Here is a 14,298-nt window from a genome sequence, read left to right as displayed (position 1 = left end):
GCCACTGCGCCCTGTAAGAGGCAGACGAGTCAGAAAGCCAAACTAAATTCTGCAGAAACACCCGCGCGCACACACTCAATTCACCCTGTTTGGTGGAATTCGTTGAAAAACGTCATGGAATGTGCCTTTCACCGTAAGGAAGCCATAACTCGGAAGGACGTGTACACGCTGTGGAGTCAGGCGCGCCAGACACACGTCAACAGCCACTAGGAAACCGGGGCAGCGGGGAGGAAGGGCCCAACGGTGAAGGAGTGCACAGTGGGGGCGGGGCGGAGAGCGCCTCGTCGGCTCCGGGCCGCCCGCGGGGAACGCCCGCCGCCCCTCTTTGGGGAGGAGGAACTTACCGGGCGGAAGCCGGCGGGCCCGGGCCTAGACGCCGCGTACCAGAAGCTCCGCCGCCGCCGCCCGGCCGGAAAGCCGAATCCGGGCGCGTCGGGGCCCAGGCGCGGGACGGACCGGAAGTGGGGCCGCGTAGCCTTCTGCTCGCTGCGCGCAGTGAAACGGTGAGTCTCTGGCTGTCGCGGTCCTTGCGGGCGGCTCCTGCCCGGCGCCAAGGGGCCGTGGGACGGCGGGCGGCGGCGTCCCTGAGCCGGATGTTGAGCGCGGCGCGGGGCCTGGGCGGGCGGAGGTCTCCCCCTTTCCCGCCGCCGCGCCCGTGTCGCTAACGGAAGGGGGGGGCCAGGGGCGCGGGGCCAGGGGCGCCGGGAGGTCACTGGGGGCGCGGGGGGGAACACAGCGGGTGCGGGGCCACCCACCGCGCCGCCCGAGGTTTGGCTTGCGCTGCACCGGTGCCCCTGTCCCTCGGCGGTCTGGGGTGGGGCAGCCTCTGCGTGAGCACTCTTGTTCTTCAAGCCAGCTCCTGGGGGTAATCGCCCGCGTGTAAAAACGCAAATTATTTCTTTGTCTGGAAAGAGTATTTGGAGCTCTGGTTACTCGGAGAAAAATTAGACGGGAGGAAACACTGAAACACTAATGTTTTAACAGTGTTGCATTCTAATTCTCTGGCTGTCGAGATTGAAAGACGTCAGAAACCTCCTGTCTTTAAGTTGAAAAGAGTAACGGCATGTATTTTCATATTATTATTTGAGGTTTTACCGTGAATTTACCGATTCAGTAAAATGTTTTGAATTTTTGTTTTTAGACGATCATGCTTTAAAGCTCCGTAACAAAGTAATTTATTTGTACCAACTTCTACCCCGCACTCAAAACCAAACCAAACCAAAACACAACAACCCCACGAGTTGGCTCTCAGAAAATAAGAATACTTAGCCCTTTGCTTTACCTGACATGTGATTAAAAATTCTTTTCTTAGTCTTCCAGCACTACATAGCTGTGATGGTCTGAATTTTTGTCTTTCAGCGTATTGTGAAGATGAGGGGGGGGCTCCCTAGCTGAACAGATCGTTTGCGGATCTACTTTTCTGCGCGTATTTATTACCTGCCAGTAATTGGATCAGAAGATGAATCCAGCTAATCCTTTCAGTGGGCAGCAGCCTAGTGCTTTTCCACCATCTTCCAGTGGTTCCATAGGGACGTTTCAAGCTAAGCCACCATTTCGGTTTGGTCAGCCCTCTCTTTTTGGACAAAACAATACATTATCCGGGAAGAGCCCAGGATTTTCACAGGTGTCCAGCTTTCCAGCATCTTCTGGACAAAGTCCTTCTTCTTCAGTGCAAACATTAGGATTCTCCCAAACCTCAAATGTTGGACTCTTTTCTGGACTTGAACACATTCCGCCCTTTGTAGCTACCTCTGGGTCTTCAAGTTCATCTGTGCCTGGAAACCCAGGATTTAGTTTTAAATCACCCAACCTTGGAGCATTCCCAAGTACTTCTACTTTTGGACCAGAGACTGGAGAAATAGCAAGCTCTGGTTTTGGGAAAACAGAATTTAGCTTTAAACCTCTGGAGAATTCAATGTTCAGACCAATATTGGGGGCTGAATCCGAGCCAGCGAAAACTCAGAACCAAATTAGTTCCGGACTTTTTACATTTTCCCACCCAGTCAGTAGTGGACATGGGGGACTGGCCCCATTTTGTTTTTCTCAGGTGACGAGTAGTTCAGCCACCAATTCAAATTTTACCTTTTCAAAACCAGGTAATAATAATTCATCATCATCTGCCTTTACTTCTGCTTTGTCAAGTCAGACTGTGGAGGAAGAGAAGAGAGGCCCAAAAGCACTATTTGGAAGTTCTAACAGTGGCTTTGCTAGCTTCCCCATATCTTCTTCAGGGTCCTTGGGTGAACCCTTCCCAGTTAGCAAAACAGGTGTCAGACAAGGATGCGAAGAAGCTGTTTCCCAAATGGAGCCACTTCCCAGCCTCATGAAAGGACTGAAAAGGAAGGAGGACCAGGACCGGTCCCCCAGGAGGCACGGTCATGATGCAGCAGAAGATTTGGACCCTCTGCTGAGGGGCGATCATCCTCCAGATAAACGGCCCGTCCGCTTGAATCGACCCCGGGGAGGCACTTTGTTCGGTCGGACAATACAGGATGTCTTCAAAAGCAATAAAGAAGTAGGTCGTCTGGGCAACAAGGAATCTAAGAAGGAAACTGGCTGTGCCGAGTCTGGGGAAAATGACCACTTGGCCGTCCCAGGAGGCAGTCAGTCTGTCCTGGCACCTTCCCGGCTTCCAGGTGTGAATAAAGAGGAAGAAACTGAAAGTAGAGATAAAAAAGAAGGTGTGTTCTAAAAATGTACAAAGTACGGTAAATTCTGCTGGCAAGTTCTTGGTAAATTTCCCTGGATGTTAGTTTGAATTTCGTAGTAAACCCCCTGTAAACATTAGGGATCCTAACATACCATAGGATCTCAGAGCAGGTCTTACATCCATGAAAATTTCCTTTGCTCTTACCTGGTTGATGCCTCCTATTGTTTGAAAACATTGCATCTGATACATTTCTGTCCCCGTTCTCTGATCCCCTAGATTCTCTAAGAGGAACTCCTGGCCGTCAGAGTAAAAGAAGTGAGAGCACAGACGGTCTTGGGGGCTTGTCTCCTGCTGAAGTCACAGCGATCCAGTGCAAGAACATCCCTGACTATCTCAATGACAGAACCACTCTGGAGAACCACTTTGGCAAAATTGCTAAAGTGCAGCGCATCTATACCAGGCGCAGCAAAAAGCTTGCAGTGGTGTATTTTTTTGATCATGTGAGTACTCCGACAAAGTTAAAGTGAACTTTGTCACTTTAAAACCTGTTTTTTAAAATCTATCAGTTATTTGCTTGCTAGAATTTAGAAAAGTACTCTAATGTCTTAACTTAGAGAGATTGGAATAGCATTATCTATTTCATAAGTTAGAGTCATTTGTGAGAAGCTTGCAGTCCCCACTGAGTGCGGTGTTCAGAAATGCTGGGCGAATGATTCCCGCGAGGTCACGTGGGAGTGTCCCTGTAACCACATAGCACTTTTTCAGGCTTGAGTTTTCTTGTTGTGTTTTTGATTTTGTTTTATGTGGTTATAGTACATGATCACTGTAAACGTTCAGAGCAATGCAGAAAAGGTAAAATCTTCTTGTAATCCCATCCTCCAGGGAGAACTGCTGTTAATCGCTTATATACCTTGACTTTAAATTTGTGTATGCGCACATACGCGCATAACACATTGGTTGTAGGGCGCACACTTACATGAGCTGCTCACGCTATGCAGCTTTATATATCTTGTTATTTTTTCTGAATATTCTTGTGGGGAAAAATTACGTTCTATAAAAATTTACAAAGCATGTTTTCATACTTTTTTAAATGATAGAAGTATTACCTGTCAACATAGGGAGAAAACCCAGAAAGTCCTGTGGCAGGGGGCACAAAATCACCCATAGTTCTATCCTCTAAGATATCAACTATGAAGATCATGGTAGATGTCTTTGTAAATATATAGTCACGTTGTTTTTACGCACACGGGGTCACAACCACATACACCGTTTGGTAAGCTCTTCACGTGGCAACCTTTAGTAGCTTCTGAAATCCATGGACAGTGTAGATGAGAATGGGGTTGTTACGTGCTACATGGCATTCCATCCTGTTTACCTACTTGGCTAACTTTCTGTTTGTGGACATTTTTGTGCATATGTTTCTGAATATATCCTTCGTTTAAATTCCTGAGAGTGGAAGTTCTGTGCCAAAAAAGTGTGCAGTTTTAGGGGGGTTGCCATTTATTCCCTTCTGTTGATTTTTTTTTTCAATTTAGCAGCATTAATTATGTTCACAATGTTATACAGCCATTACATTGTCTAGTTCCAGAACTTTTTCATCCTCTGAAACAGAAACTCTGTAACCATTAAGCAGTAACTCCCCATTCCTTCCTTCTCCCAGCCCCTGGTGACCTCTCATCTACTTTCTAGCTCTATGAATTTGCCTGTTCTAGATACTTCAGATAAGTGGAATCATGCAATATTTGTCCTTTTGTGTCTGGCTTATTTCACTCAGCATAATGTCTTCAAGGTCCATTCATGTGGTTGTATTTCATTCTTTTATTCCATTGTATGGGTGTTACCACATTTTGTTTATCTATTCATCTGTCCACGGACGTGGGTTGTTTCCATCTTTTGTGTATTGCGAGTAATGCCTCCATGAATATGGTGTGCAAATATCTCTTCAAGACCCTGCTTTCAATTCTGTTGGGTATATACTTAGGAGTGGAATTGCTGGGTCGTACAGCAATCCTCATTTTTTTAAAGTTATTTTCTAGCTATTGCAATGTGCTTTTTCTTCCAGCTGAACCCTAAAAAAATACGTAAAAAATAAAATATATAAATACATTTTCATTGTAAGCAGTTCATTGATAATGGAAAGTTGGGGTCCTTCATCACCCCCATCTCTCCCGTTAGAGCAAGCACCAGTAATCTAGCGTGGTGAGTGTTTTCCTAAACATTTTCATAGGTACATCTATAGGTATACTAACATATAGTTGGTTTTGTGTATGTATATTTTATGATAAATTGCACCCCGTGGGTGTCATTCTGCAGCTTCCTTTTGGGTTTAAGTGACTTGGCAGTCTTTCTGTTCCCGTATAGTAAGTCAGCTGGTGAGACTCATCTCACCAAATGCCAGTAAGGCCAAGTTTATGGGTTCTATCATGGTAAAGTGATTAATTTCGAAAAGGAGAAGGGCAAATACATGCTTGTGAGACAGGCAAGGCAGGCGAGGGCTGTGGCTGCGGGGGCTGAAGGCAGATGGTGTGGCCAGAACATGTGGCTGGCAGAGGCGTAGCTCCGCTGCACAGAATTCTGCTAATTGCATTTGAGAGCTTCATTTCCTTTGGCCTCTGATGTCCTCGTCCTTCGTGTTGTGGACTGTTTTCCAGGCATCTGCAGCCCTGGCTAGGAAGAAGGGGAAAGGTTTGCATAAGGATATGGCCATCTTCTGGCACAAGAAAAAAACAAGTGAGTTTTCAGTTGATCTTTGCACAGTCTCTGCTGCTTTGTGTGCAAGGCCTTCGAGCTTTGAGTGGGGTGGGGGTGGGGTGGGGCTGCCTTGTAATATTTCCTTGGGATCCTTTGTAACATCCTGTCACAATTACAATATTACTTTTTCAAGAAAAAGTAAAGTCCAGTGTCGAGTGACTTGTGATATCATAAACTCTGTTCTGACTCTTGTGTCCTCAGGTCCCAACAAGAAACCCTTTTCCCTCAAGGAGAAGCAGCCAGGTGACGGTGAAGCTGGCCCGGGCACCGAGGACACACCCTTTCAGCACTCTCCTCTTGGCAAGCCCGTGGCCAGGGCTGCAGCCGGCAGCCTGAATAAAAGGTGCGGCTGGTCCTTCCGAATGCCTGTTTTACAGGGCAAGTGGGTTCTGTGACTTCTACTGTCACTAAACAGGAGGGATTTCATAGCCATCATGACAACGTGAAAGGGAAGCGGGTGATGTGCTGACACCTAAGGAGGGGCTGAAGGGTGGGAAGATGGCCTGCAGAAGGGGAAGAGGGAGGCGGCCCTGAAAAGGCCCGGGCGCCGCACCTCCCTCAGTCCCACAGCCCAGGCAGTTGCTGTCGTCAGCCCGTCTGACGTGTACGTGTATAGGTAATCACTTTTCCCCTTAAAACGTCTAATTGGCTGTAAACCACGTGTTCCTAATAATCGCTTCTAGCAATTGTTGTAACTGTGCAGCCGTGTGCAGCTCTCAGGCCAGGTCTGGCGCTCGGTGTGCACTTCAGAGACCTCCCCGTGTGTGTGGAATCTCTGTTCCCGAAGGCTCCTCCCTCCCTCCCTCCCCCCCTCCCTCCCCTTGGCTCCTGGCCTCAGACTCCCGTGTGACCTCACCTTCCTTTCACATCAGGCCTGCTTCTGTTCAATCCTTCACATATTTTGGTCAATGCATAGTTTTCCTCACGTTTTGCAGTCACCAGTTTAGTTGCGGATTTGCTTTTGTTTTCTCCTTTCCTTACATCTTCTTTGACATTCAAGTTCATGGAATGTTGAAAGCCAGCTAGAACATGGGGAAGCTGACAGAGAATGCCCGGTTCTTTTTGGTACATCCTTCTACTGAAGGGGAGCTGTGCATGAAAACGTGTAGGCGTGGTATTTTCTCATGGCGTTAAAACGTTCTTTTATTCCACTGTTAGTTTCATTTCTTTGAGATAGAAGTCGACAGATAATTCATTTCAACTGTTTAAATGGGCGCATCTCACTTTTGAAGAACACGAATTATGCGCAGTATGGGTAATGCCTTCACGTCATCGCCAGTGTCGTCAAGGCGGCCTCTCTTCAGCGCTGGCCTTCCCAGCTGTAGAGGAGCGCAGGGTATCTTGGAGGATAAGGGAAGTGTTCGGATGTGGAAATGACCCGAATGCCTGATGGACACACAGCTCTTAGCATGTCATCTTCCTTGTAGCTCTCCAGTGAAGAAGCCGAGTCTTCTGAAGCCCCCTCAGTTTGAGGGAGACCCGTCTGACGAGGGCTCCGAGGGCTCCGAGGGTCTTGGGCTGTGTGTGTCGTCTCTCAGTGCCCTGATAGGTACTGTGGCTGAGACATCCGAGGAGAAGTACCGCCTGCTTGACCAGAGGGACAGAGTCATGCGGCAAGGTACGGGCTGCGACTCGGCTGAGGCGGTCTTCTCGGGAGCCACGAGGGAAGGGGTGACTTCCGTCTGTGGGCTCCACTGCCGTTGAGTCTGCACGTATGATCTCTGTTGCCTTCTAGTCTCCTGAGGCCGTGAATGTAGACGTGGAGATAGTGCAGATGTGTTTGTAATGTAATTGTGTTTTCGGAAGAAAGGCAGCAAACCATTGATCCACGCTAGATTAAATAATTTAAAAGGGCAGTGTTTAGCTATTGAGAAAGCACACATTAAAAAAATAAAAACTTCTATTTAACAGAAATCACCACAAATAAAACTACACAAATAAAAGATGTCAATCCAGGGGGAAAATCTGTAGCTCATCACAGACAAAGGGCTGATTTCCCAGGTACAGAAAGTCCTGTAGAGTCAGTATGAAAAAGACCAAATCCAGTAGAAAGACGAGTAAGGTCTGAGAGGTTCAGAAAAGGAAGTGTCAAGAGCTCTTGGGACTTCCCTGGTGGTCCAGTGGTTAGGACTCGCTGCTTTCACTGCTGAGGGCCTGGGTTCAGTCCCTGGTCGGGGAACTAAGATCCCGCAAGTTGCTCGGTGTGGCCGAAAAAAAGAAAGAGTTGGCTCTTAAACATGGAAAATAGAAATGGGAAGATGCAGATGCCCTTGGCCCGTCACACAGCATCGAGTGATTGAGAGATGCAAACCACACCCGCTAGGGCGGCATCTCCCCATCGGGCCCCAGCGCTGCATCCTTGGGCAGGCTGCTTCCGGGGAGACAAGTTGGCAGTGTCTTCAGGCTTGGGGACACTCACGCCTTTGACCCAGAATTCCACTTCCAGGAGTGCGTCCCACAAACTACCCCACCACGTGTGTACGATTCACTCACAAGGTTGTTTGTGATGACAGAGATTGGAAACTGTCCATACAGTGGGATTCTAAATAGCCTGAAAGAAGACTGGGGTTTCTTTATGGAAAAATGATCAGTATTTATTGTGAAGTGGAAAAAGCAAGGCGTGGGAAATGTCTACCAGTTGTGTACAGAAAAGGGGGAAGTGTGTGTGTGTCCGTATATACGTAAGCATACTTGCCTATGTGTGTGTAAAAGTCATGGAGGTGAGAAAGGATCGCTCACGCTGATGGTCAGGATGGGAGCAAGGCAGGGGGGCGTCCCATCTTGGACATCGTTGCACCTTTGGAACGTTGAACCACGCAAATGTATTTAAAACCTACTCAAAAAGCAAGTGTCCTATTAACACTAAGCAATATGTGCAGTGACCCAAAATGAAACAGCGCATGTACCCTTCTTTGCAAACATTTTTCAAAAGTAAGTTTAACCTGTAGGATTTTCCTCTCTGGAGAAGCTGTAATGGAATAATCACAGTGTCTCCTTAACACAGTAATAAAACCTGCCATCATACATTATGTCATTAACATGTGATTTTTGTATTGCAAAAAAAAAAATTATTACTAGATATTGGACTTTTTAAAAATAAAAATAAGAGGGCTTCCCTGGTGGCGCAGTGGTTGAGAGTCCGCCTGCCGATGCAGGGGACACGGGTTCGTGCCCTGGTCCGGGAAGATCCCACATGCCGCGGAGCGGCTGGGCCCGTGAGCCATGGCCGCTGAGCCTGCGCGTCCGGAGCCTGTGCTCTGCAACGGGAGAGGCCACGACAGTGAGAGGCCCGCGTACAGCAAAATAAATAAATAAATATAATAAAAATAAGATGTGAATGTTTTAAATTTTAGGTTGTTGCATTCCATTTCATTTAAAAGATACTTTTGTTAACTATTTAATTCTGTGGGTCATCATAGTGGTTTATTTAGGTCAGGACCCAGCTAACTTCCATTATGTGATTCCTGTTATACTAAGAACATGATGAAATACTGAGAGTTTTAGAATACTGGCAAATTTTGAATATTTTCATTTAACAAATTGATCCTTTTAACAAAAATACTGTAGCATGATTGTGTGTCATTGAGGTCATTATAAGAGCCACAAACACCCACGTGTGTGCCCACACCCCCCCCCCCCCGCCCCCAAGAGTGCCCTGAAGGTCTGCGATTGTTGGAGACCCATCTGGAGAGGGGAGAAACCCTGGAGGGTCTTCATGGGCCTTGATGGCCTGTCACCTGGTGTGGTAGGCTGTGCTTTCCTTTCTCTAAGGCCCAGTGTTTTTAAAATTTCTTTCTTTTCCTTTGTGGTTTGATGTTTATTTTTATTTCTCCTTTTATCATTATGAAAGTGCACTTCTCTGACTTTCTAGTAACTGTGTGGTGCATTCTTACTTTTTACTTGGTGCCTTCAGCTCGGGTGAAAAGGACCGACTTGGACAAAGCGAGGACTTTTGTTGGGACGTGCCCGGATATGTGTCCCGAGAAGGAGCGATACATGCGGGAGACCCGGAGCCAGCTTAGTGTGTTTGAAGTGGTCCCAGGCACTGACCAGGTAGAGCGCCACGCCCCCAGGGTGCTCGCCAGGCTGCTGGCCGTACTAATCACTGGGGTGGAGGGGCGTGTGCAGGGGAGGGAAGGCTGCACTGGTCCTTTCTGTCCAAATTTGGTCTGGTGTTTACTTTTCTAGAGGGCAGTGGGGATGTGCTATGAACAGTCGTGTTCCATTGTCTGCATTGTGAGGTGTGTAGGAAGCAGTCTTGCATAAGGTGACTGGACCATATGGTTCCCTAAACAAATAGACACAGATTTGTTTCATAAATTAAAAAAAAATTTTCCCATTTTTTCTTTTCACAGTTTTATTCCTGTCCTTTTTTATGCTTATATTTTGTGCTTTTGAGATGATGCTCTAGGTATGATTTTGTATGAATCTTTTTCACTTAACATTTTATAGGAGCATTTTCTTTTGTTATGGTAAAGTCTTAGTAAGCATTCAAAACTTTGAATGTAGGCATATTATTTGATTATGTAGCTCTGTCCAAACTCCCCATTTTGCAATCATTAGGCTGTTTCTGATTTTTCCGCGTTATTAAGAATTCTGTTGGGCATACTGTGTGTAATGCCTCTAAGGTATTCAGCTTCCTTCCTTCTGATGGATCCTGCGCATGAAGTGCTGTATCAGATGTGTGACCTTTCTTAAGGTTCCTGAATATGTGTCAGTGCACGTTCCCAATTGTTTCCCCAGAAATCTGCACCATTTTAGATTCTTTTGCTGTTAATTTTGCTTGCGGGCTTCTGCTCCTTTCCTGGCCGGTGGTTTCACACAGCTGCCTCTGCCTGACTCAGGGTCCCCAGCTAGGCAGCAGCTGTCAAGGCAAAGGCCCAGCGCTCCTGCCCCAGGAGACGGTGATGACAGCTCACAGCCGGTGCCCAGGGCATGGGCTTCTGGGCGTCTCTGCTCCACCCTCAGCCGCACCTCTTCAGCCTCTTCTTGCAGGTGGAAGATGCAGCTCCAGACTCTCGAGGGCCTTCCCCAGGCCCTGCTGCTCCCCTGCCTCACCTCGCCCTCCGCACTGCCGGCTCCATTTCTGGTCCGTGTAGACTTAATCTGGTGCTTGAGCGTGGCTGAGATCTTTTAGAATCTTTAACGTCCTTTACCTGTCACACCTCTGTGCTTGGAGCCAAGCAGGTGTGTCTTCACTAAAATTCCTCTGTGTGTTGATGTGATAGCCTCTTATCTTCACTTCTTGTCATGTTTGCCAAAAACAAGTTTCTCTATTTTGTCGTTGAATTTTAATTGTTACCTTCAAAGAGAAATTTTACGTTTTAAAATTGTATTCTGTAGTATTGACCTTGTTTAAGCGTGTGTGTGTGATTTTCCCCGTTTTCGGGCACAGCAGCTGGGAGGCCGGCCTAGCACCTGCCACCCAGCTGCTCGTCTCTATTCCCTGCCCTCAGGTGGATCACGCGGCAGCCGTGAAGGAGTACAGCCGCTCCTCAGCAGACCAGGAGGAGCCCCTGCCGCATGAGCTGCGTCCCTCGGCGGTGCTTAGCAGGACCATGGACTACCTGGTGACCCAGATCATGGACCAGAAGGAGGGCAGCCTGCGGGACTGGTACGACTTCGTGTGGAACCGCACGCGGGGCATACGGAAGGTATCAGCCACTTGTGAAGTCCAGAGTGAAAGTGAGAGTTCTTGTCATTTTACTCAGTTACATTTCATCCGTGACAAAAAATACTGTTACTTAAAATCATTACAAAGTCCTGTTAAAATGTACTTCATGGGCTTTGTTTCAAATTGAAATCTGAGAAATTCAGGTAATAAGCATGCTTTTTCTAATAGTTGATTCTTGTGTATGGGAGTATGTTAATGAGATCTATGTGTATACGAGAAACGTGTATGTAAGGTGTGTGCGTGTGTGCATACAGCGCGTGTGCACGTGTAATCTTGCGCCTCACCCGTGTCCAGGACATCACTCAGCAGCACCTGTGTGACCCAGTGACGGTGTCTCTGATTGAGAAGTGCACCCGGTTTCACATCCACTGTGCTCACTTCATGTGTGAGGAGCCCATGTCCTCCTTTGATGCCAAGATCAACAATGAGAACATGACCAAGTGCCTTCAGAGTCTGAAGGAGATGTACCAAGACCTGAGAAACAAGGGCGTGTTCTGTGCCAGTGAAGCGGAGTTCCAGGGCTACAACGTTCTGCTCAATCTCAACAAGGGGGACATCCTAAGGTGAACTTCCCAGTTCAGAAGCCAGCCTAAGCCATAGGGAAAGGCAGAGCTTAACCAGGAAGAGAGCACTTAGGATTAGTGGTGCTGGGAGCACTGAGTTTTCTCTGGTGTCGAATGCTGGGACGTTAGTGAGAAAGCTGGGCTCGGCTGTGCAGTCCCTGGAGCTGAGCCACTGGGAGCAGAAGGCTGGGGATGCCTGCTGGCACCAGTGCATCCAGAGTGGGCCCCAGGTCCTTTCTGAGGACAGGTTCTCCTTGTCAGTGGGAGAGCACGAGGAAGGAATCTGCTGTATGAGCAGAAAAGGCGAGTGAACTAGGACAGGAAAGCTCAGGGTCCCCTATCAGAGCTGCCAGCGTGTTGCCTCGTGTACGTGTGCACACAGACCTCGTCAAACGTCTAAGTCACAGGGCTTCCCTGGTGGCGCAGTGGTTGAGAGTCCGCCTGCCGATGCAGGGGACGCAGGTTCGTGCCCTGGTCTGGGAAGATCCCACATGCCGCGGAGCGGCTGGGCCCGTGAGCCATGGCCGCTGAGCCTGCGCGTCCGGAGCCTGTGCTCCGCAACGGGAGAGGCCACAACAGTGAGAGGCCCGCGTACCGCAAAAAAAAGAAAAAAAAAAGGTCTAAGTCACAGGAGAGGAAAAAGTCGTGTGAAACAAATGCTAAGGGTGGGATATTAAGAATGAATCTTAAACCTTGGCCTGATCTATCTGGAGACATTTATATGAGAAATATGTTAGAGTCCACTAGCCTTCCGTTCCTGTCACTGGTAAACTGGGTCCCCAGTTTCCCTTCTTTATGCTGAAACTCTGTCAGCTTGCAGAATGTGTATGTGTGTGACTGATTTTAAATTAAGCCTTGGAGATAAACTAGGGAAAATGGCTGTGTAGTCTTTTCGTATATGATAGGCATTTGTCCCCTACCTTGAGTAATTCTTGAATAATTAATAATTGTTTTTTTTCGGCCACACTGCACAGCTTGTGGGATCTTAGTTCCCCAACCAGGGATGGAACCTGGGCCCTCAGCAGAGAGAGCGCGGACTCCTAACCACTGGACCATCAGGGAAGTCCCCAAATCCGTTTATTTACAAACAAAACAAAGTTAAACTTTCTTAGGCGTCATCTTCAAACACACAGCTGGCAGTCAGTTGGCATTAAAGTGACTCTTTGATAATCAATTCTTAAATTATTGCTTCAATTTGTTTACTTTACTATTCATCATCTTTTTAAAATTAATTAATTTATTTATTTATTTTTGGCTGCGTTGGGTCTTTGTTGCTGCGCGCGGGCTTCCTCTAGTTGCGGCGAGTGGGGGCTACTCTCCGTTGCGGTGCGCAGGCTTCTCACTGCGGTGGCTCCTCTTGTTGTGGAGCACGGGCTCTAGGTGCGCGGGCTTCAGTAGTTGGGGCGCGCGGGCTTCAGTAGTTGTGGCTCACGGGCTCTAGAGCACAGGCTCAATAGTTGTAGCGCATGGGCTTAGTTGCTCCGCGGCATGTGGGATCTTCCTGGACCAGGGCTTGAACCCGTGTCCCCTGCGTTGGCAGGTGGATTCTTGGCACTGCGCCACCAGGGAAGTCCCTCATCATCTTTTTAAAGGAAATCTTTGTTACCAATCCAGCCTGAGTGGTGGCTTTGACATTGGTAAACCATGAACATATTGGCACATGTGACCATATCAAGACCTTCTTTTTCAGTATAGTTGAAATCTGTTTTATTGTCAGATCTATTTTCATGGAAATTTTGTCTAATTAAAGGTCAAATTCTAACCCCTTTCGTCTCCTTTAATTAACAGAGAAGTGCAGCAGTTCCATCCTGCCGTTAGAAACTCCTCTGAGGTGAAATTCGCTGTTCAGGCTTTTGCTGCGTTGAACAGTAACAATTTTGTGCGATTTTTCAAACTGGTCCAGTCAGCTTCTTATCTGAATGCTTGTCTTCTGCATTGTTACTTTAATCAGGTGAGTACTGACACTGTACTTGCAGAATTGACAGAAAGCTGGTTGCTACTTGTGACATTTGAGAGCTTCTTTATGACAGGAGCATCTCAGCGGGTCCTGGGCTAAGTCTCGTGCAGCAGCCCCTGAGGGGATACTGCTGTTACCTGTTTATGGGGTTGGCACAGTTGATCACCGATGGAAAGGCTGTGCAGTGGGAAATACTCTTCTTCTGGTTCAGATGAGAGAAATCTCTTCAGAATGATAACTTGCGTTCAGAACTATCATCTTCCATGGAAACAAGCCAAAAAGCAAACTGCATGCACAAACCCCTGACCTAGAACTTACTAGTGTTATCTGTCTTCATTTTTGGAGTGAGCTTGATGTTGCTAAATTCATTTCGGTAAATATCTAAAGTGCCTGCTCTTTGTTGCACTGGGGTTACAAAGACGGGGCAAGACCAGTCTCTTACCTCAGGATTTGCATAGAGTGTGAACTCCTGGTCTCAGATTTCCAGAGTCAGGTCTTCGCCTTCTGAAGCACTCGGGGACGATAATAGAGCAGCCTGCACGCCCACCTCACACAGCAGCCCCTGTGCTGTCCCGTAGCTGCGGGTGGGCGGGGTGGTGGTGGGGAATGCCGGGAGAGTGCCGCCTGGAGTCATTGCTGGGAGCCCCTGACAGCCGCGGGGTGGGGAGGAGGTTGCCTGGGAGATCTCGGGAACCTGCCTGGC

General features: G+C 47.8%; 1 protein-coding gene across 4 annotated transcripts in view; it reads left to right on the top strand.

Annotated features, from left to right (window-relative positions):
* Positions 1–362: 362 nt before the first annotated feature.
* The window catches only part of MCM3AP (minichromosome maintenance complex component 3 associated protein), a 46,116-nt gene continuing 32,180 nt past the window's right edge, over positions 363–14,298 (top strand). For all 4 annotated transcript variants that reach the window (XM_019922361.3, XM_019922360.3, XM_073804618.1 and 1 more), the window contains exons 1-10: positions 363–503; positions 1,360–2,681; positions 2,927–3,150; positions 5,302–5,380; positions 5,603–5,744; positions 6,829–7,019; positions 9,315–9,454; positions 10,858–11,055; positions 11,370–11,638; positions 13,427–13,589. In XM_019922361.3, the coding sequence (XP_019777920.2) occupies positions 1,460–2,681; positions 2,927–3,150; positions 5,302–5,380; positions 5,603–5,744; positions 6,829–7,019; positions 9,315–9,454; positions 10,858–11,055; positions 11,370–11,638; positions 13,427–13,589 (2,628 nt within the window). In that variant the 5' untranslated portion in view covers positions 363–503; positions 1,360–1,459. The remainder of the gene's footprint in view (positions 504–1,359; positions 2,682–2,926; positions 3,151–5,301; positions 5,381–5,602; positions 5,745–6,828; positions 7,020–9,314; positions 9,455–10,857; positions 11,056–11,369; positions 11,639–13,426; positions 13,590–14,298) is intronic.

The sequence above is a fragment of the Tursiops truncatus genome, chromosome 4, assembly GCF_011762595.2.
Source record: "Tursiops truncatus isolate mTurTru1 chromosome 4, mTurTru1.mat.Y, whole genome shotgun sequence".
Classification (NCBI taxonomy): domain Eukaryota; kingdom Metazoa; phylum Chordata; class Mammalia; order Artiodactyla; family Delphinidae; genus Tursiops; species Tursiops truncatus.
This window is presented reverse-complemented; position numbering and strand designations above follow the sequence as displayed.